Source organism: Ursus arctos, unplaced genomic scaffold (assembly GCF_023065955.2).
Source record: "Ursus arctos isolate Adak ecotype North America unplaced genomic scaffold, UrsArc2.0 scaffold_28, whole genome shotgun sequence".
Taxonomy (NCBI): domain Eukaryota; kingdom Metazoa; phylum Chordata; class Mammalia; order Carnivora; family Ursidae; genus Ursus; species Ursus arctos.
In genome coordinates, this window is record NW_026622963.1 from 3,137,598 (window position 1) to 3,165,049 (window position 27,452).

The 27,452-nt window shown below is 56.1% G+C and overlaps 1 protein-coding gene across 2 annotated transcripts in view; it reads left to right on the top strand.

The window, feature by feature from the left end:
* Nucleotides 1–17,645, top strand: part of SMAD6 (SMAD family member 6) — a 74,822-nt gene extending 57,177 nt beyond the window's left edge. Inside the window, exon 3 of one of the 2 annotated variants that reach the window (XM_057303666.1) lies at nucleotides 15,878–16,836. In XM_057303666.1, the coding sequence (XP_057159649.1) occupies nucleotides 15,878–16,419 (542 nt within the window). In that variant the 3' untranslated portion in view covers nucleotides 16,420–16,836. Of the gene's footprint in view, nucleotides 1–15,877 lie in introns of both variants that reach the window. The other variant, XM_026478366.4, reaches the window with a different exon arrangement.
* The last annotated feature ends 9,807 nt before the right edge of the window (nucleotides 17,646–27,452 follow it).

Consider the following 27,452-nt stretch of genomic DNA (forward strand, 5'->3'; position numbering starts at 1 on the left):
CAGCTGCTTTTGGAATTATTACAAACTCTGGATTTATGAGTCCTAATTAATGGTACTTTATTGTATGCGCACAATAATTTATCTTGGCAGCATGTGCGCTCTATGCAAAAGCCTCCACGCTTAGGGTAAGGGAAGCCCAAAGTGTCCCTTCCTCCTCAGAGTGTCAACGTTATGCGAAGACTCCGGAGACAAATCATGTCTTTATCAGATCAAAAGCAGACACGGAGTAGATGAAGCGTGAGATTTCAAAGGTCTTTCCTAGACCGTACCCTCCGGTGTTGTCCCCGGAGCTTGACTGGCCTGTGGACACTCGGGGTGAAGTTGGCATATGGTGGGGTGTGAATGGGGCCAGCAGGGGAAGGAGAAAGGGAGGCAGATGACCAAGGGATACTTGATGGCACTTTCCAGCAACAACGGATGTTCATTCTTTTTTATGATCTGACGTGTTCTCTCTACCGCTCTTGTCCTCCGCTGGTCTCATGGCTCACCGTCGGACGTGTTCTCTCTACCGCTCTTGTCCCCCGCCGGTCTCACGGCTCACCGTCGGACGTGTTCTCTCTACCGTTCTTGTCCCCCGCCGGTCTCACGGCTCACCGTCGGACGTGTTCTCTCTACCGTTCTTGTCCTCCGCTGGTCTCACGGCTCACCGTCGGACGTGTTCTCTCTACCGTTCTTGTCCCCCGCCGGTCTCACGGCTCACCGTCGGACGTGTTCTCTCTACCGCTCTTGTCCTCCGCTGGTCTCACGGCTCACCGTCGGACGTGTTCTCTCTACCGCTCTTGTCCTCCGCTGGTCTCACGGCTCACCGTCGACGTTCCGCCAGCCAGCACTTCTCCCTTACAGCACCGCCTTACTTCTAATAGGGAATTAAAGATCCTGCTTGGTCCAAGGATGCGGCACTGATCTTAGGAGACTGGTGCTCTGATTTCACAGCCGGATCTCCCTATCATGGGGGGCTACAAGTTCACACCAAGGGTGGTCACCTTGTTCTGTGGATGCCCGGATTTCTTGGGGCGTTTACCCATGCAAAGTCCTCCCAAAGATTTGACCCAGACAAAGAGGGGCCCACACTTCCATCCTCTTCCTCATCGTCTCTCTAGACGCCTGAATGACTTTAATAAACCTGAGCTCGACTGTAGCGTCCCTGGGCTTCTGTCACCAGCTGCCTGTCATTCTTCCTCCAGTGAGGAGAGAGCAAGCCAGCAGATGAAATTAGAGGCAGCACCGGCCCCAGCCCAGCCTCTGATGGCCTCTCAGCTTCAAGTCTTGGGGTCCCCCTTTCTGGCTAGCGAGAATTATCAGGGGAGGGCTCACCAGTTACCCCCTTCCTGCACACACACACACACACACACACACACACACACACACACAAACAGCAGCCTTGTGTGTTGGGGGGAATGTCTCCCCATGGCACAGACGAGAAACTGAGGCATGTCATGGTTTTATAGTGATGGCGGCACCCAGCTTGGGATGGAGCTGGAAAAGGAGACTTCTGGGCGTTTGATTTGGGCGGTGTTATTTTTAACTCTGGTTTTAAGCGTCCTTTCTTGCAGCTATGGCCACAAGATAGGGCTGGGATGTTGTATGAGGCTTGATACCACTCAGTGGGCCTGGCCTGCGAGCTCTGACTGACCGAGGAGGAAGTGGTTAGGTGGCCAGGAATGTAACCTGCGCCTCCCAGATTAATTAATAATTGAGAGCTGGCCCCCAGCCAGGCGGAGCTGCGAGAGATACAGTGAACAAAGAGTGGTTAACTACAGTGGGGGAAGGAAAAGTTTGACTTTGCCTGGGGCTGAAAGGGAAATTCACAATGGCCCTGATTTATGGGCTGAATTACTTCGGATCCTCCTTAGTGGGCCCAACGTGGGCATGTGCTCCAGGAATGCAGACGCTGGCGGCCTGCAGGGCCAGTCGTGCCCACTGGAAGGGAGGAGGAAAGGGTGGGGGCCGTGTGGCCGGCGTCAGCCTCGCTGGAGGAGGCGCGAGGCACCCCCGTGGGAGACAGCGGGGAGAGGGACTGTCCTGGCCGCGCGGCCGAGCGGGGTCTAGGCTAGAAGTTGAGTGCCCGCTGGGACACGCTCCTTGAGGAGGAATGGAAGGAACAGTGGGTGTGGAGTCTGGCTGCCCAGATTCAGATCGACACTAATTGGCCGTGTGACCTTGGGCAGGGGGCTTCACCTCCCTGAGCCTCCATTTCCTCGTCTGTAAGGTTATACCTGGGATTGTTCTTGGGGTTCAATGAGATGCGGCTCGTAGACAGGAGATGCTCACTGGCTGCTGGATTCCCAGGGAATGACTAGCACTGAGGCCCCAGGGACGACCCAGCTATGGCAGAGGGTGCCTGCGGCAGCTGTAAGCACGGTCGGTACTTAGCAGAGATCTGCTAATGTTTGCTGGGCCCACGCGCGCCAGGCGTGTGCTGCTTGCCAGGGCATAGACACGATTATCCACCCTCCTTCCCCAGGAGTCCCTTTGTGGCTGTCCCTGACTCAGGAAAGACACTCTTTCTCCCGCTCGCACTCGGGTCCCCGTGGCTGCAAACAGCGCTCCACAGGGGGAGGCAGTTCCAGGAGGCACGGGGCATTGCCATCAGTTGGGTCCAGCCTAGATGTCTAGGGCTTCTTGTCTTTTCTAGAAGAAATCAATTATGAACTGGATTATGGGAAACAAGCCCTATGTCCCTCCGAGCTGAAAAGTTGGCCGTGGGTGACCAGACAGAAGCACAGTTGATAGGACCATTGCTCTCGTCACTTGAGTCCTGCCGTGTGCGACCGTGTGTATTCAGACAGAGGCTGGGGAATTACTTTGAGAAACACAAAACTGTTGGAGGTGATGGCTCACCTTCCCAAGGTGCCTGGCGGGAGGCAGTGACAGTAGAAGGAGCGCCTTTGGCCTCAGAAGACGCGGACGAACCCTGATCCTGCTTCCTTGTTCACCCTTGAGGACTAGAGGGCAGTCACTCCACCCCTCTGAGCTTTAGATTTCATAACCTAAAACGGGGGTCACTTATGAATGGGCTTGGAGAATTGGAAAACCCTCCACATTTCAAAACAGCATCCTGCCGCCACCCCTGACGGGGGGATAGAGCCACCTTTCTTGGCTTGGGCTGTCGGGGCTGCGGGAACCAAGCTTGGCCTCCTGCTGCTGTGGAAACCAGCATTGGACTGGAAGCGTGGGGCCAGGGCTGTGGGACTGTGTCCACCTGCTAGCCTGACAGGATGGACAGACTGGCTCCTTCCGTCCCCTGCACCTCATGCCCCAGATCCGACAAGCCAGCCCTTGACAGGCAGCTCAGAGCCTGGGCCGAGACGCACCAGGCAGCCTCGGTGGCTTCAAGCCGCACACAGTAGCACAGCCACAAACGGGAGACCTGGTCCCAGGGGCGAGCTGCTGCCAGGCCCGTGGGTCCTTTTGCAACATTTCTGCAGGGAACATTTAAATCTCCTGTTACTTCGTTCTTTACAGCAAATATTAGTATTTAATTGTGGCTTAATGATCTCTCCGGTCAATATTAGTTTTTTGCTTATTACAAAGCCCTCCTGTTTGTTCTAGAAATATACAGGAGCGATCCAGGCAACCCTCACTTTAAGAAAACCCAGCAGGTCGGACTCCGCACTCACTGAAGAGGTGTCATTATGTACCTTTGTGTCGCAAAAGGATATTTTAAAAGAAAAGGATTTAATGCGGGGATTATTTTTGAATCGAACGCCCCTGCCTCTGGTACTTTAATTTGGGGGTGCTTATCCTAACCTGCATCTTTAGTGTAAAATCAGGTCAGGTGTGTTTGACCTGCAGTGGTCACATGACACTGTCTTGTTGGTAAATAGTATCAGGCTGGTGTTAGATGAGGCTTATTTTGAGAGCTTTGCAAACAAGAAAACCAGCCTGCCACCCTGTTCTTTGGCTCTTCCATTCAGAGCCATGCCCTCTGTTCCCTTCACCCTTATCGACTTAGCAAGCCAGGGAAGTGCAGTCCATCCCATTACCAGACAGATGACCGTAGGCTGTAGGCGGATTTTGGGGGGTGGGGGTGGGGGAGCACCGAAACAAGCCTTGTGCGCAGGGAGCTCATCCGGGATTCCATCGGCCAGGCTGCTTCATGAGGATGATGCCTCGCCCTCCCTGCCTCAGTGTCCTGGCCCCTGAGCATCAGTGTCGTCACCCGTCAACTGGGAACAGGTGTGGCTGCTGACCTTTTTCAAACCCAGGGAAGACCCATGGATTTCCCAGTTGTCCTCCCAGCTCTCGGCTGTAAAATCCATTTGGCATCCCACTGTCGAGAGCACCCTGTCGGGCTCACGGTGCCAGGGCCCAGGGGAGGAGAGGCAGAGCCGGGGGCAGCCTCGTTCCAGGCTGGCCCGTGCACAGGGGAGTGCCCTCCTGCCGGCAGCATCAAACAGGATGTGCCACCCCCAGGGACTGAGGAAGGCTTTTCAAAGGAGGAGACGTCGTCGTCGGGGGTCTTGGCGTTTGAGCCGGAGTCTGACGAATGTTGGGGATTAGGGAGGAAACTGTCCTGAAGACCTTCACGGGCCTCCGCTGAGTTTAATGCACTGACTTCACCACTGAAATGCCGAATCATTTTTTAAAAAAATAGGCTCCACACCCAGCGCGGAGCCCAGCGGGGGGCTCGAACTCCCGACCCTGAGATCAAGACCTGAGCCGAGATCAAGAGTCTGACGGACGCTTAAGCCACTGAGCCACCCAGGCGCTCCCTGAATGATTTTGAACAAGGAACCCTGCGTTTTAATTTTGTATGGACCCCCAAAAGTAGGGAGGCAGTCCTGGCTCTCAGAGATGTAGGCACCTGCCCAGCGGCACAGAGCTGTTTGGATTTGCACCAGGTCACCCCTCACTGCCTGTGGTCTCAGGACCTGCCAGATCCAGCGAGAGTAGGATGGACAAAGTACACGCAGACTAGGGCGTCCAAGGCGCGGGGAGCTAAGGGACCCCAATGGCAGGAGCTGGTGGGGCCAGGGATTGGAGGGGTGCAGGCTGTGGGGGGCCTCACCTGGTTATCGCTTGGGCTGTTTCTGTACCAGCATTGGGCTCCTGCTCCCGAGAGCTGAGACAGGCTGATGGAGGGCGATTTTGAGGTCCTTTGCTTTTATGGCTTTACATTGGGTCCAAGTAGAAGTCTGGGGCGGGACGTTTGCCAGGAAAACTCCAGTTGTATTTGGGAAGGAAAAGAAAAGCAGGGGTGCCCCGAATTCTCCCGGCTCCGGGAGCCTGCAAGGCAGGAATGTGCCCAGAGATGGGCTTCCCTGAACACCCTGCCGTCTGCCACAGACCGCATCCCTGCGCCTCTGCCGCATGCCCACGCTGTCCCCATCTGAACCCCCAAAGGGCCGATTTTGTTCTCTGTGGTCTCGGATTCAACAGGGAAGTCAAGGTTGGGTTGGATCAGCGAATGTTGGCACCTAAAGCCTGAAGATGAAAACCCGGCTTGTGGGGGCGCCTGGGTGGCTCAGTCCCTGAAGCGTCGTCTGCCTGCGGCTCAGGTCATGGTCCCCCAGTCCTGGGATCGAGTCCTGCGTCTGGTGTGCTCTCTCTCTGACAAATAAATAAAATCTTAAAAAAAAAAAAAAAAAAGAAAAAACAAAACCTGGCTCAGCTGACCGAGAACCCTGACGGCCAGGGAGGGGCCCGGTTTGTGTGTGAATTTGGGAATTGGGCCATGAGCAGAGCCCACCTACAAGCAGGGAAGATTTGGGGACCCCTTCTCTTAATTGCCACCTCTTTCCTGGGGACCCAGGAGGTACCCAGCTTCATGATCTTGTAGAAACAGTGTTATTTTAGAATCTCTCTGGGGCAATATGAAAAGCAAGGCTTTCCCAGCCTAGTAGGTCTCTGGGTAAGAAAACCAACACACAGATTCAGAGTCTGACTTTGTGATAAGACAAAAGAGGACTTGGAATGGGAGCAAAGTTCAGAGCCTTTTGTTGCAGAAACTGGTTCCTTCTTGAAAATGTGGGCTGATTTTATAAGCTGCTTATCGATGTCTCTCTGCTCACAGACGCTTCTCCGCTTCTCCGTTCTTCCCTCACAGGGCCCAGGGAACTAGAATTCTTCCTGCCGGGACTCGGTCCCAGCCTCGCTTCTTTGGGGTCTTCTGTCCCTGCCTTAGGTGCCTGGGTTTCCTCTAGGAGGGCCAGGCTGGTCCAGGCAGGTGCACGGTGTTTCTGGTGTCGTCTGGTCCCCCAGGTGGCTCTCAGAGGCTGTAGCTGCCTGCAGAGCACTGTTAAGAAGGGAGCCTGGGCCACAGGGCACTGAGACCCAGGGAGAAGCCACTGCTCCGTTGGTGCAGGGAGCCTGAAACAGTCTCGCTGGGGTGGCAGAGCGAGACGGATGCTGATGGCAGCAGGGCCCCAGCTTTGCTCCCCTGGTGGATCTCCCTGCCCCTCTTGGAGCAGTAGGTCCCGGGGAAGGTGGGGTGGGGGTGGGGGGGACGCTGTGCAGGCCTGTGTGTTAGGGCCCTGGTGGGAACTTGTTTTCTGTCAGGGATGCATGAGGAGTTCACTTTTCAGGACTTGTTTGAATACCGCACAGGATAAAGGAATGGAAACCTTACCCACCTCAGCCCAGGCCGCCACTTTGTTCCCCCAGAGATGTGGGGCCGGGCAGGCCAGGGTCAGGGCGCCAAGGCTGGAAGAAAGGCCTCCTGCAGGGCCCCCTAGGCTTTCCCTAGTGAAGGCCGGTCACGGCCTGTGGCCACCTACCATCCTTACACCCCCCCCCCCAAACCCATCCAGGGTGGAGGCTCTGGGGAACCACCTCAAAGAGCAGAGGGAGCAGGTGAGGCAGCATGAAGGGCCCAGCAGAGTGTCAGGCCAGCCCCTCAGGATTCCCACCCTGCATTGCCGTGTGGCCTCTCCACCCTGGGGTCCGCCCTCTGAGAGGGGGATGATTCCATCTCTTGGACTTGGGAGTTCCTAAAGAGAGAATGGAGGAGGAGCCTGAGCGCCCACCCCCCGGCACTCAGCTGGGGTTCGCAGCCCTTTCCCAAGACCACCATTCTGCCCTGCGGCACCTAGAAAACGCTCACCGGGTCTTGGAGGGGTGGTGGGAGTGTGGGGGAGAAACTGTACTAAAAAACTAACAAAGTAGATGTGTTCACAGGACTGTAGGGGCCATTGGGAGCTGTTAGAAGGCAGGCTCTTTGAAAACCCCCCGCCCTCCTGGTAACACTAAGGTGGGCAGCGTGTGGTGGGGTGGCCCCCACATTGCCACATCCAAGGACTCCTCCCCCTTTTTTTAAAAGATTTTATTTATAAGAGAGCGAGCTCACTTGTGCACACAATGAGTGGGGGGAGGGGCAGAGAGAGAGGGAGAGGGACAAGCAGACTCCCCACTGAGCCGGGAGCCTGACGCGGGGCTCCATCCCAGGACCCTGGGATCATGACCTGAGTCCAAGTCAGACGCTTAACCAACTGAACCACCCAGGTGCCCCCAAGGACCCTTTTAACGTCCAGCCTTCATAGAGCCTTCCCGTGGCAGCGCGGGGTGGACCTGGCTGCGCGGTCATTGTGCCGTCCCTGTGGCACTGCCCTGCTCTCCTCTAGGCTGCAAGCACAGCAGTGACACTGAGTCCCCTGTCCCCAAGCCTCGATGGCCGAGCTCAAATCCCAGCTTTTTGCCTTCCTAGCTGAGGGCTGTGGACACGCTACCTGACGTGTGGGCCTCAGTTTCTTCATCCTGAAATGGGACTGACTGAGAGGGGTGGGGGGAGTATAAGGTGACTTGCCAGTATGTCGAAATAGTGCATTTGACCTGCTGCATATTCTGCTCGGCATTTGGTAAAGCTTCGTTAAATGGTGGCTGGTATATTAGTATTATTATCATTATTATTATTACTACTACTACTATTCCCCTTGATTCTCAACTGCATGGGCTTGTCTTATCTTTGTAGATATTATTACCTAATGTGGATACCTTTATGAACCAAAGAGCTGACTCAGTCTATTAAATACTGTGTACAAATAATATAGAGAGATAAGATTGTACGGTGGTTAAGAATATTAGTAAGAATAAGAATAGCTGTTATTTATGGAGTGCTTATTTGGAACCAGGCATTATTTGGTGCCCTTGAAATGAATCCCAACAGCCGGGTGAAGTAAGCAATGATTGCATCCCCATTTCACAGATTAGGAAACTGAGGCCCGGGGAGGTAAAGTCATGTGCCAAAGATGTCACAGCTGGTGAGTGGCAGAGCTGAGATTCACATGCAGGAAGCTATGCTCCTGAGCCCACGCGCTCAAATCCAGCCTGTGCAGGAGACACCTGATGGGGCCCAGACGTGTGCGAATCTCCACTGTGCCTTTGGCAAGTCACCTTACCTCTTCAGGCCTCAGTTTTTGCCTCTGCAAAGTCGTCAGTTTGGGCCACATGGCCCGTGTGTTTCCTGGCCTCCCTCCTCCCCTGCTGTCCTTCCCCCTTGGCACTCCCATCTCATCCCTGTCTTGGGGGTGAAAATCGTGGAGCAGAGCAGCAGGCTGGCCTCCTGCCTGCAGGGGGGTGGCCGGCACAGTCCTCGGCCCCGGAGCCCAGCAGCCGAGAGAGCCCCTGAGGTGGACCCTGGGCAGGCGGCAGCGGTGGCCAGACCGCCCGTGATGTAATGACCGATTAGGAACTTCCTCTTGGAAGCCTGGCTTCCTCTAGGAGCCAAAGGTGCTAGAGCTGAGGTGGGGGGTGGGGAGGGGCGAGCGGGAGCGAATAAGAGGAAACTCCTGTCAGCTGGGCCCTGCTTTTGGAAAGAGTTCAGCAGAGAGGCTCGTTCTAAGCTGTTGACCATTAACATGACACAGCCCCGTGCGCATTCCTTCTCTGGTTTTACTGCCAGAGCCCAGCGGATAAAGGACTGGTCTCCCCCTCCCTTAACAAAGGAAAAAAAAAAAAAGCCTCTAATTAATGCTGCATCTCTGGACTTGCTGCAAAACCCAAAGCCATTTCTGCAGCTTAAAATGACAAAGGAAGGTTAAGTGGAAACTCCTTTTCCCCCCTTAAGTTTGATTACAAAAACTACTTATCTAATGGGCAAACAGGGCTTTTAAAGGGGTGTTAGGTTAACCAGATGCAGGGCCACATAATTACTCCCAGGCCTGGGAGCCTCAGATGAAAAAGCTGCCGGTTGGACGGGAACTTGAAGCCACAGGCATGACATGGGACAGAAGAAAAGAGCTTTCCAGGAGGGCAGGAGGCCCCAGTGCGGCCAGTGAAAAGGGGACTGGAAAAGCCAGCCCCCCGCCTGGGCGCTCCTCTCCGGCTCTGCCACCAACTTACTGGGTGACCCTGGGCAAGTCCCTTCACCTCTCTGGGCCTCTGAGTCTCCCTTCCCAGCCCTCAGTGGGGTCTGGCTCTGTCTGCCCTGGCTCTGTGCTCATGTGAGGTGTGGCTGGGTCAGCCCTTTCCATCCAGCCCCGGGAGAGACAGGGGGGCTGCTGTGGCCCCAAGTGGGTGTGAAGCAGCTACAGAGGCTTTGAACACGGAGGAGTTCGGCCACCCGGGCAAGCCGCTGGAGACCAGGAGGATGCGGGGCCCAGCCTGCCAATGCTCTGAGCCTTCCCGTCCGCTCTCGTAGAGGCTGAGGGACCTGTATTAGGGCACATCTCTGGTTCCCTTCACGGGATGGCCAGGTCCGAGGCAGTTTGGCCAAACAGCAAGGGGGGGATCACGAGGAAAACAAGCTGCATTGCGTATGCTCAGGCTTTTGGAGCGTGCAGCCCACGGGGGAGCACACAGGAACGTTCCTGCCCTTTGTTTTGACAGAAAACTGCTGATTCAAAGAAGCTAAAGGCTTTTCTTGGGATTTCAGCTCTTCCCGCCTCCCCCAGGCTGCAGTCGGCCCCTTTGGTGCCCCAGCAAGCCCCCCCCCCCCCCATTACACGTTGGACTCACAGCACACTCCCTGGGCAGAGAGGCTGAGGGGAAGGAATGCCAGCCATTGTGGGGGCCGGCTCCGTCTAGGGGAGAGCGCCTATTGTAGGCAGTCTCCTCCTGCCCACCGCAGGCGTCCACCACCCTCTGGTGGCAGGAATGTGGGCACCACCGGGAGGCTGGGCCACCCCTGCCTGGTCTGGAAACACAGGGGCTGTCCCCTGGGCCACCGCAGAGCCCTGCTGGGGCCACTGCAGGACAGCCACAGGGAGCAGCACATTTGTGTTCTTTCCAGGCATCAGAGCTACACTGAAATGCACCACTCTTCCGAGTATAGGTGGGGCGTTGGGACAGTGTGTACACCCCAGTCCATGGTACTGATCCAGGTATCAAACATGTCCATCATTCCAGAACGTTCCCTCACGCCCCCTCCGAGTCATTCCCGCTCCCCAGAGGTAATCCCTGTTCTGATTTCTATCACTGTAGGTTAGTTTTGTCTACTCAAGAATGTTATATAAATAGAAACAAACAGCCTCTCTTCTGTGTCTGGCTTCTTTCACTTAGCACAATACATTTGAGATTCGTCCACAGTGTGTGTGTTTCACTAGTTCGTTCCTTTTCATCAGTGAGTCGCGTTCCATCGCACGGATGTCCCGTGTTTCTGTGTTTCCATGATCTTAGTCTGTTCAGGCTGCTATCACAAAAATGCCATAGCCTGGGTGACTCAAGCAACACGTCTTTATTTCTTACCACTCCTGAGGCTGGGGAGTCCAAGATCGAGGTGCTGACAAGTGTTGGTGTCTAGTGAGGGCTCGGCTCCTGGTTCGTAGGTGGCCGTGTTCTCACTGTTCTCGCTGTGTCCTCAGGAGGGCAGAAGGGGTGAGGGAGTTCTCCTGGGTCTCTTTTCGAAGGGCTCTAATCCCATTCACAAGGGTTCTACCCTCATGGCTGAATCACCCCCCAAAGGCCCGCCTTCAAAGGCTGTCACACTGGGGGTTAGGATTTCAGTATCTGAATTTCGGGGTGCACAAATATTCAGTCCGTGATACCCGTCCTCCCGTTGATGGACATCTGAGCTGTCGGCCAAGTTTGGGCGCTTGCAGGTCGAGCTGCTGTGGACGTCCACCGAATCACAGAGCTCCCGAGCTCATTGTTCAGGTGGGAAGCCCGAGGCCTGGCGAAGGAAGATGAACCGCCCTGAGCAGGCCCAGAGGCAGGACCCCTGACTGCAGGACTCCTGAACCATCCCCCCGCCCCGCCCCGGCGGGGGGCCACTCTGCCCGGTCTGCCCCAGACACAGCGCCAGACCGCGCCTCTCCTCTCCTCCTCCCCGCCCCCCGCCCAGAGCCCTCCCAGCCCGGGACCCAGAGTCTGGCTGGGAACCAGGCCAGGCCGGAGCAGGGGTAGCGAGCAGGAGTTTCGGTCAGAGCGCGGTCATCTTTGATGTCGCTCCCTCGGGTCTGACTCCCTGGTATTTATTTGCAATTAAGAAGCTGGTTCCTAATTAGGTTGATGGCGGGACTGCAGCCTTGGAGCCACGAGGAGAAAAAGATCTTCTGCAAACGACTGTCCTCTCGCACCTTGAGCGGCAGCCGGGCTGAGGAGCACGGCGGTGCAGTGGGGCTCTGCCACTGTGGGGAGGGCAGGGGTTTGGGGGGGCCGGCCTGCTCACTCGAAGAGAGCAGGTCAGCTTGTATGGGCCACACTGCATGAGAGCCGAATCCACGCGTGTGTGCGCGCGCGCGCGTGTGTGCGTAAACAGAGCCACAGCAGCCCTCGACTTGGTTCTAGACGTTCCGCTGTTCCTTGCTCGGTTCCTCATTCCTGTGCTAACGAGCCCCTCTCTTTAACCTCAGGTCCCAGGCTAGAAGAAAGCCTGCCCATCAGTACAGTGTTGTACGGTTCGTGGGGGGCGCTGCCATCCGCTATCCTGTCGTAACCTGCCACGGTGGTGACCCGGGCCGTGACCCCCCGGCACCCCTAAGGAGCCCTGGCCTTTGAAGGGTTAGGGCCAGCTCTGGGGCCAGTAGAGAGGCGGCTACTTCTTTCTGTACCCGACTGATCTGCTGCTGGAGTTCCCAGAAAATCCAGAGGAGGACTGTATAAATGAGGCACTGGACTATGAATAAGTCCATTTTACAGGTGGGGAGACTGAGGCTTAGGGACGCTCGGTGGCTGGTCCCTGGCCACACACCCAGTCAGTGGTGAGAGCCTTAGGTCCGTCTTACTCTGAAACCCTTTGGCTCGTGTGACAAGCACTAGATTAGAGTTCTAGGCTCCCAAGTGCTGGTCCCAGCTCTGCTGTCTGCCGCCGTGTGGCCTTGGGTGAGGCCCCTGTAGCCCAGGGCTGTCATCCGTGGGGCATAAGGACGTTGGATTCAGGTAGTGGTTCCCACAGGCCGGTCTCTGCACTACATTTTCACTGGTCCACAGTGAAAGAGATAAGAACATTTCTTACAATCTAATTGTGTTAACTTTTACATCTCTGATTTAGGTCCTACCTGTTTTATTAGTATAAATTATACTTTCTTTTGTGCTAGTGGTAGTCGATGGTCTTGGGTTTTTAATAAGTCTGTACATGACAAAATTAAACAGTAGTAACCCTGTTACATTCACCATCGCTCTGTTAAACAATGTATTGGTTTGTGAAAGCCCAAAGTGTTCGGGCTCCCCGGACAAGATGATGTCAGTGGGTCCCTCAAGCTCTGGAGCCCCAGGACCCCAAGAGCTGGGCGGGGACAGGGAGGCCCCGAGCATGGTGATGTGCTCACTTGCTGGCTTGCTCTCGGGAGACCTCAGACCTAAGTCCTTGCCCACCATCCCTTGGGGCCTGAGACCAGCGGCCCCAGCTGCTGGGCAGGATCCAGTGGGAGCTGGGGGTGAGGGCAGTGGGCTGACCCTTAGGATGGATTTTATTTCCTTCCTCCTTCCCTTTTAGCGTGTTCTGCGAGCACCCTAGGGATACATGCAGTCTTGGGACAGAGGTAGAGAGGATTGAGGCCCACCCCTTCCTACTGGGAAGTCTAGACCAGCCAGGGGCACTGACCAACAGCACGGATACCTGCTCAGGCCTAGGGAGTGACTGCACTGAAGGCCGCAGGTGCATGGGAGGGAGCGATCAGAGAAGGCTTCTTGGAGGCAGCAGTCCATCTCCTGGAATTTGGAAGGTTTGGCCAGGCGCCCAGGTGTGATGAAGTGTTACCCAGTCTGCTTACACAGAGAGGCTGCAGGAGGTGAGGCCGGGCCCAGGCAGTGTCCCTAAGCCAGACGGTTGGGGCAGGCCGGGCCCTAGGGCACCTCTGTGGGGTCCATCTCCCAGGCACAGGGTCCGATCTCCGTGAGGAGTGCTGGAGCAAGGGGGACATGCGTATTGATAAAGTGGGGGCAGATGATGGGGGACATTTGCTTGGCTGGGGTGGAAGGAGCTAAGAGGAGGGGGACAGGAAGTACCTCCCCCACACCCTCAGTTCCATTACTCTCAACCTCCCCGCCCCGCCCCCTATTCTGACTGCCAAAGTGCTTCTTGCCTTTTATGATGGAGTGACTCCACCCTGGGGCAGAGCTGCCACTTTATGACTGGGTGGCCCTCTGAGCCTTATCTGGGGGGGGGGGGGGGTGGCTAGCAGTATGCCTCACTCAGCGATGCTGCAGTGCACCCTTGGGGAGGGAAGGCCTTCCAGTGGGGGGGCTTTCCGGGGGTGGGGGTGCGGGGAGTGACTCACCAGCTTGTGGGCGAGCACCTCTAGGATTCAGGCCATGAGAGAACAGTCTGGTTACATACAGGAACACTGAGGCCTAGAGAAGGGAGGGGACTTGTTCGGTGCAGGGGCTTCAGGGGGGAGTCTACCCAGAGTGTGGAGAGGAGCGCCCCCCCCCCCCCGAGTGTGGCCTAGCACTCACTCATGTGTACCCTCGACCAGCTCACGGCAGCTCCCTGGGTCTCAGTTTCCTCACCTGTGGAACGGGCTGGTAATAGAAGTGAATCAAGGCTGTTGGGAAGAAGGTGCCTAACTGATGCAAGGCTTTCAGTGATGCGTGTTGCCCCTCCTGTCACCGAACATTCTCCAGGCACAGGTGTTTGCTTCCCTACCTCTCTGTATCTCGTGCGCCAAAGGAACTCTCGCTGCTGCTGAGAAGACTGGTGCTGGACTTTCACGGCCAGGCTTGGATGGCACTGCTTTCGTGCCCCTTGGAAACTCCCCGACCTGTACCGGATGGATGGATGGATGGGTGGATGGATGGATGGATGGATGGAGAGAGGGGCTGTGGCTTGGAGTGTTCCTGTCTGTGCACCTGCTGGGACTGGCCTAGTTGCCTGCCTCTTGGTCGCCCACCCCACATTTGAGCTGTTTCTCTACCTGCTGGCCGAGGGGCGAGTCAGCTGAGGGCAAGGACCTCAGGGCAGTGTCTTTTCTCCCCCCATCTCCTCCCACTGGCCAGAACCAGGACCTGGAGGGGACTAGGAGGCAAGTTAATACGTTCTCGGGGAGTGGCCCGGGGACCTATGTCTGGGACCTCAATACCAGGCAGAGGGTGAGGGGCACGCCCTTTGGGGCTCTGCCCAGTCCAAGGCCTCAGCGGAGCTGGCAGCCTACAGGAGGCGCTTTGAGAAGACAGCTTCCTGCTGGGTGGCTAGGAGGGCCTGCCAGCGCACAGGAGGATCCGAGGGGCCCTGCCGCCCCGCTGCTCTGGGGCTACTAGGCGGGGCTGGGCTGAAGGCAGACAGTTGACCTCGCCCAGGCTCCTGATGAAGTTGTTAGCGGTGTTTTCTTCCTTGGGTTCGGTTGGACTTTGGTCACAGTTTCTCTTGGAGAAGCCACACCATAAAGTGCCTTGCTTTGCTCCCACCCCGTTCTTGGGAAAACCTCTCCCTCTGTGCATGAGCCCCAAACAAGGGCTGTGTGGGAACAGGTCCCCTCACAGGGCAGTCACGGATGCCCACCTGCTTCTCAGCGCTCCGAGCTCAAGGGAAAGACCTGATGTCTGAGAAGCTGGCCACACAAGGGAGCGGCAAAGATGGGGCTGCCTCCAGCTGCCCTTGTGGCCTTCGGCCTGGTGTCAGAGAATTGCTCATCCAGACATGCAGACATGCCTCATGCTGGAGGGGAAAGGGATTCCAGTCATCCAGGCCACCCCTTTATGGTCCATGGGGAAACTGAGGCAGCACACACCTTTGGGAGCTGGCGATCTCTGGAGGCCCTGCGGGGCAATTTGCTTTAACGCTTAGAGCCCCTCAGCTTCTCCGTCTCACGGAAGGGGCTGCAGTTCGGGGGAACAACTGCACTTCATGCCAAGAGAGCCACCTTGAGGGCTGAGGAGTGGGGGTTACTGGGAAACTAGGCGTTATACTCAAGGCCAAGGCTGGAAGGGATTCTGGGGGCCAACTCCCCCACCCCGCCGTGGCTTCCTGTGCCTGACCCCCCCTCAAGTGTGATTTATGCCCCCTAATAGCTGTTCAGGTTGAGGCTTGGGCTGGTGGGGTTCAGATCGTGGCCTTCGGCGGGCTGCTGGTGTCTGCCGAGTCTGGATCCTCGTCTGTACAATGAGGAGAAGGTGGCCTCAGCGCAGAGTGCGGGGAGGACCCAGTGAGTCCGGTATAGTCAGAGCGCAGTGTGCAGCTCCAGGAACATTGTAGGTGCTGGGTGTTCAGCCCCTCCTTTGGGCGTGTGTGTGGGCGCAGGGCAGGGTTGGCCCTCTCCTGCCAGCTTGAGCTTGGAAGATTCTAGGGGCAGGAGCCGGGTGCGGTTCATGTTTGCGTGCCCGGAGCACACAGTGGGTGACTTGCCTTCCCTGTGGGCTCCCAGCCTTGCTCTCCCCTTTGCGTGTGTGTAGGGGCTGTTCTGCGAGGTACATTTCTTGAGGACAACCCGGCACGCGTCCGTGCCCGCATGTCTGCTGAACGCTGGAAACCCCAGCCACCCGCCCCGCGCGGGCGGCGGCCCCACCTCTGCTCCCCGCCGCCCCCCCCATTAACCGCCCCCCGCGCCCTGTGCTTGCCCCGCAGACGCCAGCATGTCTCCGGATGCCAGCAAGCCGAGCCACTGGTGCAGCGTGGCCTACTGGGAGCACCGGACGCGCGTGGGCCGCCTCTACGCCGTGTACGACCAGGCCGTGAGCATCTTCTACGACCTACCTCAGGGCAGCGGCTTCTGCCTGGGCCAGCTCAAGCTGGAGCGGCGCAGCGAGTCGGTGCGGCGCACGCGCAGCAAGATCGGCTTCGGCATCGTGCTCAGCAAGGAGCCCGACGGCGTGTGGGCCTACAACCGCGGCGAGCACCCCATCTTCGTCAACTCGCCCACGCTCGACGCGCCCGGCGGCCGCGCCCTCGTCGTGCGCAAGGTGCCGCCCGGCTACTCCATCAAGGTGTTCGACTTCGAGCGCTCGGGCCTGCTCCAGCACGGGCCCGAGCCCGACGCCGCCGACGGCCCCTACGACCCCAACAGCGTCCGCATCAGCTTCGCCAAGGGCTGGGGGCCGTGCTACTCGCGGCAGTTCATCACCTCCTGCCCCTGCTGGCTCGAGGTCCTCCTCAACAACCACAGATAGCCGCGGCCGCCCTGCCCCGCCGCCGGAGACGCGGCCCCCGCGGACGACACCCCCCAAATATCATCTACCTAGATTTAATATAAAGTTTTATATATTATATGGAAATATATATTATACTTGTAATTATGGAGTCATTTTTACAATGTAATTATTTATGTATGGTGCAATGTGTGTATATGGACAAACCAAGAAAGACGCACTTTGGCTTATAATTCTTTCAATACAAATATATTTTCTTTCTTTTCCTCCTTCCTCCTCTTCATTATTATTATTTGTTTTGTTTTTGTTTTTAAAGAAAATGGTACAGCAGAGCTAGGTGGAAAACCTGGGTTTGGTGTATGGTTTTTGAACTATTAATGCCCAGACAAAAAGCTAATACCAGTCACTCATTGATAATAAAGTATTCGTATTATGGTTTTTTTTTTTTTTTTTTAATGTCTTCTTTTTAACAAAGAGGGACATGCAGGGTTTCCGTGGGTTTCTGACCCATCCAGCATCCTCAAACTTGATCTCTAGTCTTCTACCAGGGAAAGAGTAGGGGGGATAAACTGAGAAGGGAGGAAGGGCATATGTTTCCTGTTGAGGCCAGAGAAGGTTCTGATGTTCCCTCCTGCCCATGGCTTCACTGTGTCCACAGGAGAGGGGTGTGTAGAGGGGAAGGAAGCTCTCCCAGTCTAATGGGGGAGGCTCAGGTCCATGCCTCCCATCTCTGACCTGTGCACAAGCTGGAAGAAAACACTAATTCTCACCACTCTGGGGAAATGCCCTGAGGAAGAAAGACAGATAATGGGCCTCGGGCCCACCTGCCCCCTTCGAAAACCCACCTGAGCCCCAGGGAAAAGCTCCTTTTAGGACCTAGACAAGCCACTCTCCCACCCCTCACCAAAGAGCTCAGAACTAGGCCATCTGGGGTTGTATTTATGATTTATGCAAAGGCAGGTTGTTTCTTTCTACTCTATAAAAGGGAAGAGTTGAGATTCTGGAAGAGCAAATGACTAGCTCATCACAGATCGGGGTTAGAAGTCACATTTAATTGTAGGACCAGAGCCATAATAAATCAGTTTTCTCTCTTGAGAAAACTCAAAAAAAAGAAGGCCTCCTTGGCCAGATAACTAAGGGGAACGTTACCTTGTCCATCTTCTTGCTTGGAGATTTACGTTAGCATAGAAAGTGCTCGGAGAAGCCACGTGTATTATCTATCGCTGCGTAATAAATTATCCTAAAACATAGCAGCCTGAAACTAACATTTCTTATCTCTCTCGGTTTCTGTGTTCAAGAATGCAGGAGCAGCCCGGCTGGGTGGTTCTGCTTCAGGGTCTCGTGAGGTTGTAGTCAAGCCGTCGGCCAGGGCTGCAGTCATCTGAGGCTCGTCTGGAGCTGGACGACCCGCTTCCAAGCTCACTCACGTGGCTGTTGGCTCGAGGCCTCAGTCCCTCACCACACGGGCCTATGCACCGGGCTACTCACGACGTGGCTTTCCCCCAGAGCAAGGGATCCACATGAGAGAGACCAAGAGTGACGCTGCCACCCTTTACCACCTTAGCTCGAAAGTGACGTGCATCTCTTCACCGCGTCCGCGGAGCCCTCGAACCGTTCTTGCTGACGATGAGGGAGGGACTAGACGAGAATGTGAATGTCAGGAGGTGGGGATCGCGGCCACCACATCCTCTGAGAAATACACCATTTTACTTTGTTTCCCGAAGTTATTTACCGATGGACTCTTTTCCCCACCCCTGCTCACTCTGGCCCCACACCAAGGCATACTGGTGCCTCTGACATTGCCAAGCCCTGGACACGCCAGGGCGCTCCAGGCTGGGGCCCCGTCCTGAAGGTGCCCACCGGGGATGCCGGCCTTCCTGGGGTATTCTTGGTGTGGGGTCAGTGTGGGGGGTACTTGGGGCTCAGGCAGTTAGCAGAGTGCAAGATGGAACAAGGAGACAGTTCTGTGGGAGTGTTAGGGCTCTGGTCCTCCCGGGCAAGTGACAGGCTAAGGGTGGCAGAGGGGACGGGAGCAAAGGGGTGACACCGTGGGACTGGAAGAGACCAGGAGGCATCCATTGTGTGGAACCCCCAGAGGCAGGAGAAGGTAGTCTGGTCTGAAGGTCTGGAGCCAGGTTGCCTGCGTTCAAATCTGGCATCTGCCACTAGAGTGATTCTGGAGGCTTCTCTACGTAAGGTGGTGTAAGATGGGGATAAAACTCCTGCCTGAGAAGTAGGTTCGAATCCGGAGAAATAAAGACCTCGCATAGTTCCTGGTCCATCATCAGTGTGTATCAGCTGTTAGGCATACAGGGCCGGGACTGGAAAGGGAGGCTGGGGCTCTCAGATGTCAGGATCAGGAGCTGGGGTGACAGTCATGGTGGGGGGGGGCTGGTTTCTGAGTGGGCCAGGGAGGTGATCCGTGCGGGCCTTTAGAAAGCTCTTTGTAGGGGCTTCCTAGCCGGAGGGCTCGGCTGCAGGCGGAAGTGAGTGGACCGAGCCCTGCACCCACCAGGCTCCCCAGCGCTGACTGATGCCAGTCTCTCAAGAGGGACTCTGCTCTCAGAGGAAGCAGCCGGTCACCCCATGATGTCTGGGTGTGGAAGTAATGATCACACTCCCCCTTTATCAGGGAGCAAGAGGGACAGGGATTGACACTCCCACCCATTTCATAGATGAGGAAACTGAGGCCCAGAGCAGGGACGTGCTTACCTCCATCCTGTAATCGTGGGTAGGACCCGGATTGCCCGCTTCCCATCACAGGGTCAACTCTGTGCAGACCAGATAGTAACGTCCTTTTGCCATGTTCCAGATTTTCAGGGTGCCCCCTCAGCCAGATGACATCGATTCTAGAATGAAGCCCCACGGGCCATGCTGTCCTTCAAGGAAAACTTTCTCCTGACTCCCCTGCCAGGCCAGACCCTTTCACTCCCTGCTGCCACCCAGGCCTGAGCCTCCAGGGGCCCAACCCCCGCTCTGCTGTCCCGTACTGTCCAGGCCTTGGTCCTCCTCTGGAGCACTGAGCAGAGCTGAGCTGTTCCACGGGAGGGTGGGCGAGGAGTCCCTGGGTTTTTTTCTTTTTGAGGCAATAACTAGTAACAGGCCCTGTTTGTGAGCCCTTTCTACACGCTGAGAACTGTTCATGCCCCGGGGCTCCAGGAGCGGCTCTGCGGGCACGGTCTCAGTCATGCTCCCTTTCAGATGGGGACACTGAGGCTTACACGAACGCTGTCATTTGCCCGAGCTCCCTGGGGGAAGGAACAAGCCCTCCGTGTCAGAGGCCAGCTGGGGGCTCCTCCTGGGTGGACAGTCTCCCAGCATGGAGCGTAGAGCGCTGAGTTCTGGGGCCCCAGGGCTGTCGACCTCACAGCTCTTTTGCTCCCAGGCCTGCCCCCTCCCCAGGCTGAGGACCTCCCTGAGGTCCTTGGGAGGCCACGAGTGTCAGGGAGAGGTGGCGGGTCTGAGACTCCACTTCCAGCCCCTCAGTTTATGGGTGGGGAAACCAAGTCCCAGACACAAGAGGCTGAGTGGCCGAGGTCACAGAGGGGCGGCAGGACTTGCCCCGCCTGCCCCTTCTCCCAGTCACGGTAAGGTACTCGCAGTAACGCTGCGGTTTCCCCCAGACCACCCAGGGATCCAGTGACTCAGGCTCCAAAGGAGACACTTTCTAAACAAGTCCTGGTCTCTGGAGAGGGCGATGGGAGCCTGGTCCCTGCAGGCCCTGGGAAGTGGGTGGGGCTCAGTGCCTCCCCAAGTTCAGGCCTGGAAGGGGGAGGGAGGGATTTCCTGCTCTCACTAGACTTTTAAGAGAAGGGAGAGTCCCTCCACTGCCCCCTCGCTCCGTTCCACAGCCCACCCCCATCCCTAGTCCCTCCCCTGCCTTAGTGCCTGGGGGGGTGGGGGTAGAGGGGTTGATCTAGGAGTGAGAGAAACAGAACTAGGAAAGAGGGGGGCAGGCCTGGAGATCTTGGTTCAGGCTTCAGGTGACAAAACCCAAGGCCCAGAGAGGAGTGTGAGTAGCCTGAGGTCACCCAGCAAGGTCAGGGCAGAGCCGAGCCTAAACCTCAGGTCTCAGGACACCTGGTCGGGCTGCTTCCCGTGTGTTCGGGCAGATTCCATCAGTGCTCTGGAGGGCAGGCGCACGCCTCTGTTCCGCTCCGAGAACTCCCCGCATGCCCTCCTACCCCCCGTCCTGGAAGCGCCCATACCCACCCCTCCCCCACAGTTCAGGGGGCTTCGCAGCTGCAGCCGCTGGTTCCAATCCTGACTCTGCTGCTTAGCAGTTATATGATTTGAGGCAAGTTATTTCACCGTTCTGTGCCTCAGTTTCCCCATATGAATCCTAATGAGAGCACTCACCTCCTAGGATTGTTGGGAGGACAAGTGAATGAAGGCATGTCAGGCGCTCCGAACGGGCACGTACGAAGCTCTCAGCACGTCACGTACACGTACAAATTACACTCACTAGGATCACCTGGGGCCTGGAAGGTAGTGGGGTTGGCAGGGGGAGCTTTGGCTGGGGGTGAGCGAGTATTAAGTCAAATCCAGGTCCCTTAACTTGCTGTTGGCCTCGGGCAGTCCCGACCTAACTGAGCCTCTGCTTCCTCAGTGGGAGAGGCCATCTGTGACCCACTGGGACATCTGTCGGCGGCCGCACCAGGGGTTCCCCCAGACAGCTGCTGCGGCTCTTCACTGGGCCTCCTGTCCCTCTCCTGCCTCTTCCAACCTACGCTCCAACCAGAGTGATGCTGTGCCCCCAAATCCGGCCCCCCCACGGGAATGCGGCCCCGGCCCATCTCTACCCAGCCAACCGCCTGCAGACGGAGATCTCGTGTCCCATTTGCCGCCACAGCCCTGGGTCAGCCCCACGCCGGGCACAGAGGACGGACTCCCTAGATGTTCGTGGAATAGAAGAGTCACAGAGGTAACGGATGTGGGCATGTCTGATAAATGCTCAAGGACCCAGCGGGCAGCTAGAGGCGTGTGTGTTTATTCTCCTGTGTCTCTATGACAACTCCAGCGGGCTTCTCCGTGCAGACCCCTGAGAACCCTCACTTATCCTCAGGCTCTAGGTTCTGGGGGCTCACGTCCTACAGCCTTATTCTACCCTCTCAGCAGTGTGGTAGTAAGAATTCCTGGTTTGGGGGTTATTCCTTCGATGGCTTAGAATATAGACTCAAAGAACATCCAAGCCGGAAAGGCCCTCAGAGTGCCTCTAGTTCCATCACCGTCACGGAACTGAGGTCCAGAGAGGGGCAGTGTGCCAACCGGGGTCACACAGCAAGACAGTGGTCAATGCGGGCCAAGCCCACGACTTGGAGCTCCTTCCAGAGCTGGTCTCTCAGTGAGGCCGCGAAGGTTGCTGTGAAGCCAACATTGGCCTGAGCAAAGCTGTTGAGGTAAGAAGGGAAGAAGAGCGGGTCATTTTTGGTTTTGTTTTTACTTGTGGTAAAACAGATCTGGCATAAAATTGGCTATTTAAACCATTTTTAAGTATACAGTTCAGTGGCACGAAGTACATTTGCATTGTTACACAGCTATCACCACCATCCACTTCTAGAATGTTTTCATCTTCCCCGTGCTCTTTTGTGTGTGTGTGTGTTACTGTGGTAACGTGAGCAGAACATAAAATTTGCCGTTTCAATCATTTGTTAAGAGTACAGATCGTGGCACTAAGGGCGTTCTCGTCGCTGGGTTTCTGTGTAAAAGGCAAATGAAGATGAAGCTTTACAATTCTCCACCCTGGGGTTTTGAGGCTTTGGCTGACTTCCGGCAGCCGGATGACCCAGGGGAAGCTGTGTGTCACCTTGGCCTGGTCAGGGGCGTGGGGGGGGGGGGTGGCTGCAGGTGCTGGGGAAGGGACTGTCCAGTCCGGGCTGACATCCCCTGGGCTATAGGCTAGAACAGCCTCACAGCCTTGCTGACTGTTTGCAGAGCAGCTCATGGTGAAGCTAGTGGAGTGGAGAGAAAATGCCTAGAGTTACCGAACGCGCGACTGGGAGCTTATGGGCCAAGCAGAAGACATAGATGGCTTTTAATGTGACCTCCCTGGACTGGAGGAGACCAGGCTGAGTGATGCTGTGAGGGACCCCCTGTCTCCTTGGGCCTCAGTTTCCCCTCGAAAACAAAAGGCCTAAACTAGATGGCTCCATGGTGCCTCCAGAGAGCCCCTGCTGTGCACTGCAGAATCTGACGCCCCAAGAGGGGCAGCTGGGGCCGACTTTCAGATTGGACCTCCTGAGAGGTTCTGGGACATTCACTGGTAACAGAATACTTACTTAGTTTGGCAATAGTAATAATCATATTATCATTTACTGAGGGACGTGCTATGAGCTATGTACTTTGTATCATCTCATCTAGTCCTTCTCTCTGATTTATAGATGAGGCTCAGAGAAGTTAAGTAAGTTGCCCAAGGTCACACAGCTAGTGAGTATCAGAGCTAGGATTCCCACCTTGATCTCTCTGGTTCCGGAGCTGGTGTTCCCACCCCCTGCCCTGGGGATGGCAGACCTCAATTTGACTTTCCACAGCTGCTAAGAAGGCAGGCTTTGAAGGCAACTCCCCGGGCTCCAGGCCCAGCTGTGCCTCCAGGTAAGTGACCTTGGGCAAGTCACCTCGAGTCTCTAAGCCTCAGTTTTGTCATTTGTTAGAATGGACGTAAAAATCCTACGCACCTCGCAGAGTGGTTAGGAAGATTGAATTAAATGTGTTTATATGTGTGAAGCAATTAGAATAGAGCAAGCTGGTAGTAACATTTAGCATTTGTTGAATTTTTTAAATATTATGTTTGCCGCCAGCTTTTTTTTTCTTTTTTGGTCAGTTTTGTTTGAACCAGCAAATTGGAAATGTTTATTTTTAATAGTTTCTCTTTCTATTCCTCACCCTCAAGCAATGAACAAAATGTAGCTTTAGGAATGCTAGGAAAACACGCACAGGAACAGCACTGCCCGTGTGCACACAGCCCTCCACGCGCCTTCCTTAGTGTTGGAACAAAAACGTCTCCATGCGTGATCTTTTGTAGACGAGAGAAAAGGTCATTCAGTGTTGGCCGCATTCCTTCATTGTCCAAGATGAGGGGCACCTGGGCGGCTCAGCCGGTTAACTGTCCAACTCTTGCTTTTGGCTCAGGCCGGGATCTCGGGGCTGTGGAATCGAGCCCCTCGTGACGGGCTCCGTTGTCAGCGTGGAGTCCGCTGGAGAGTCCCTCCCTCTGCCCCTCCCTGCGTGCGCTCCCGCTTTCTGTCTCTCAAATAAATACATACAGAAATAAAATCTTTTTAAATACTTGTCTAAGATGGGCAGTATTTGGTGGTTTTTTTTAAGATTTTATTTATTTTTTTATTTATTTGAGAGAGAGAGCGAGAGAGAGCATGCAGGAGTTGGGGGAGGGCAAGGGGGGAGGGAGAGGGACGAGCAGACTCCCCTCTGAGCACAAAGCCCGGAGCGGGGCTCAATCTCAGGACCCTGAGATCATGCCTAACCGATTGAGCCCCGAGGTGCCCCATTTTGGTGTTCTCCAAGTATGTGTATAAGAAGCAGACCCTTGGACATGGGGATCCCACCCACTCCTTGTTTCCTGTCCTCTACCCATGCAGTGGGGATGCTTCCATTCCTGGCCCTGACAGCGGCTATTCTGACTCTCGAAGAATCTTCTGCTTTGTGCTGCCCCAAATATAATGTCAATGAACGTCAAAAACCACATCAGATCCCCAGAAAGCCAAGTGGCGCCAGCTCTGCCTCGGTTACAGGCCTTGGCTGGCTCCTGGGCTCTCCTCGCTCTGGGGCTCCAGGGGGCTGAGGTCTGACCCCTGGGGCTACTCGGCTTCATCTGGGACCATGGTCAGGATCTCTGCCATGCCCTAGCCATGCGAAAGGGTGTCCCCGCCATGGTTTGCAGGGCAAAAGCAGCAGCTGGAGGGTTTTTAAATTGAGGAATTGTCAGTTCACATATTTGGGACCCCATTCTGTCTGAGTCTGAGCCGGGAGAGTCCCAGGGGTGCTCCGCGAGGGGAGGGCTCTGGCCGGCCTGGCTCCAGCCCAAGCCGGCAGTGTCATCACACATCTTCTGGGACAGTTTCTAGGCCTTGGGGGTGGGCTCCCAAGGGACCAGAAGAAGCCACAGTTCTTTGAAGTAAGTCTGCTCTTGAATTTGCCAGGGTTGGGGAGGGAGGGGATACTTGGAATCCAAAGTCCACAGAGCCTCTGAAGACCATCTTTAAACAGAGATTTTTCCACTTTCTCCGTCAAGCCTTAGGCCAGAGCGGCTGCCGCTGGGGATAGAGGGCCAGCTTTGGAGAGGAGTGAAAGCCTGCGGACGAAGGTTTGAATCCTGCCTCCGCCGTTTCCCAGTCTCCGTGAACTTGGGCATGCCACGTGCTCCTTCTGGGCTTCGGCCTTCTCACACGTGACATGGCGAGGATATCCTCTACCACGTAGGGACCAAATGAGAAAGCATGTAGCGTTGGGAGACAATTCTCCATGGATCTCTCTGGAAATCTTGCAAGCAAAGGCACTGACCACCTTTGTTCTAGATTATCTCTTCGAGGAGGCATGGCAGCCAACAGCCATAGAAGGTTGCCCTTTGTGCGAAAGGGCGGGCGTGTTGACTGCCCACTGTCATCAAAGTTTTGGGTTCCCGAAGCTCAGGCTTCCTCCCCTCAAAAGCACCCCACCGAGTGCGCCGATGTCACCTTCTGTCTTCGCACAAGGAAACCAAGGCAAGCGAGGTGCTCATGCTACTAGCTGTGCTATGACCAGTAGAGACCTGTTGTCTCTGACTCAGGAATCTGGGGTCTTCTGCCAGCATCCGGGAAAGGGGGAAAGCAAACCGTTATGTTGCAAATAGGGTACAATCTCAGATCCTCACAGGTCTTGACAGTGATGAGGATGGGGCGCTGGAAGAGGAAAGAGGAGGGCGTCCCAAGACAATGAGTGGGATTTTGGGGGAAGTCCATGAAAATCAGTAGCAAATATGTTGACCAAATCGTATGGCCAAGTGGACAGTCGACGACCCTCTGTTTTACTGCCTTTGGATGAAGAGGAGCTGGGGGGGGGGCAGGCTGAGCACCGGGAAGAGGCGCAGAGTGGCCCAAACCGTGCCCTGCTGCCTCTCCTCCGGGGGGCGGGACGCTCACCAGTCTAAGGCCAGTCTCACCTCCTCCCGTGCGAACGGCTCCTCCTAGGACTGCCCCGGGGGCAGGGGCGGCGCTGCCTCTCCCACAGCAGCTTTGGGGGGCCCTCACACCGGGGGACGGGAGGGAAACTCATGACTGCTGTGGGCAGAAACCAAAGGGGTTCTTAGAACCTTGGCTGGTTCACTTGGAGACGAGAGGGTGGGCGCATCACGCTGGCTAAGGACGAAGGACGGCCCGGCCCCGCTCGCCGTCCGCAGTGCCAACTTTGGATCCGCTCAGAGACAAGAAAGGTCTATCAGTGGGTCCTGCCACCATGAAGGAACGTTGACCTTCTTGGGGAAATTAGCCCCAGACAGAGAGACTCCCAGAGGAAACCCAAGGCTCTGAGGTCGGGTTTGTCCCGATGGTGTCCACGGACTGCTGTGGCTGTTCGACCTTGGTGCCAGCTCGGCAGAGCTGAAAATGGGCACCGTCACTCTGCTCCGTGGGCAGAAGTCTAGGCTGTTCTCGCAGCTCCAGCCAACACTCCCCTCGCTGAAGCTCCGTGTCCTTTTCCCGGCCGCTGGGCAGAGCCAATGAGGGGCTGCTTCCTCTACCACCTGGGAAACTACAGGCTGGTGGATCGAAGACACCACTCCACCGGGTCACAAACTGCGGGCAGAGGTGGAAGCTGCTGGTGGGACTGTGGGGGTCAATCCTGCCGATGCCCGTGTTGTCTGATGAGACCGCCCTGACCGTGGCTGCCCGGACCTGTCATCCTGCCAGATGTGGTCGGACCCCGACCCTCGGAGACCCGCGCGAGTAAGGGACTCTGAGCTTCGCACCGCACGCCGCGCTGGGAGCTCTGGCCAAAGCCGACCCGGCGGTCTCGTGGTGGGCGTGGTCCCTGCGCCCCGGAACTTTGACCCTGTCTTGTGACTATGGGCGGGTGCCTCCGTGCTGTTGACACTTGTCCAGGTTAGGGTGGGAGCGTTCCTGTCCGATCAGCCTGCCGAGTCCAGCCACAACATTGTGGCCCTTGAAACCAATCACACCAGGTTTTCGCTCTCTGGGACATTTACAGGGTGACAGCGGCGGTGTGCCTTTTACCCCAGAAGGCCACTCCACAAAGGGCTGACAGTCGCGGTGTTCGGTGACCTTTCCCACTCCCTCCCGTTCACAGGGATGGCCTTGGCGAGTTCCCCACTCAATTTCCCACACCTCCTCGTGGTGCAAACTCCTGACAAAGGCAGTTTGGTCATCGGTTGTGACTGTCCCCACAAAAGGCTCATCTGCTGGGCCAGCTCCTGGGGAATGACCAGGAGGAGAAGGGTGTGGGGTTTAGAGACCTAGTCTGAGAACGTGCCATTCCGCCTACCCATTCCCAGACAGGCTGCTTCTTACGTTCCCGCATAGCCAGGCTCGCTGGTGAACTTCATGCTTGGGAGTCTGGCCTCAGGAGGACTCAAGCTGAATTCTGGTTCAGTTTTATAAAAATGCCCTGTCACTCTTGCACCTGGGCCTTCTGAGAGAAACGTCTGGGTGCAAATAGGTGTGTTTGGAAAAGAGGTGGACTGTAGGGGCTCCTGAGTGGCTCAGTTAAGTGTCTGACTCTTGGTTTTGGTTCAGGTCATGATGTCAGGGTCGTGAGCTCAGGCTCCATGTCCGGCTCCCTGCTCGGTGAGGAGTCTGCTAAAGTTTCTCTCTCTCCCTCTGCCCCTCCTTGCGCTCGCTCCAGCTCTCTCTCTTTCTCTCTCTCTCTCAAATAAATAAATCTTTAAAAAACAACAAAAAAGGAGAGGTGGAGCCACTAGAATAGAACTCCCTCCCTCCCAGCAGACGGGGCCCTGCGCGGCCCTCCCACACTCAGTGCCCGTGCCTTCCATCTCCTGACTGCGGGGTTAGCCACCCCACCAGGCAGCTCCAACTCTGGTTTCCTGA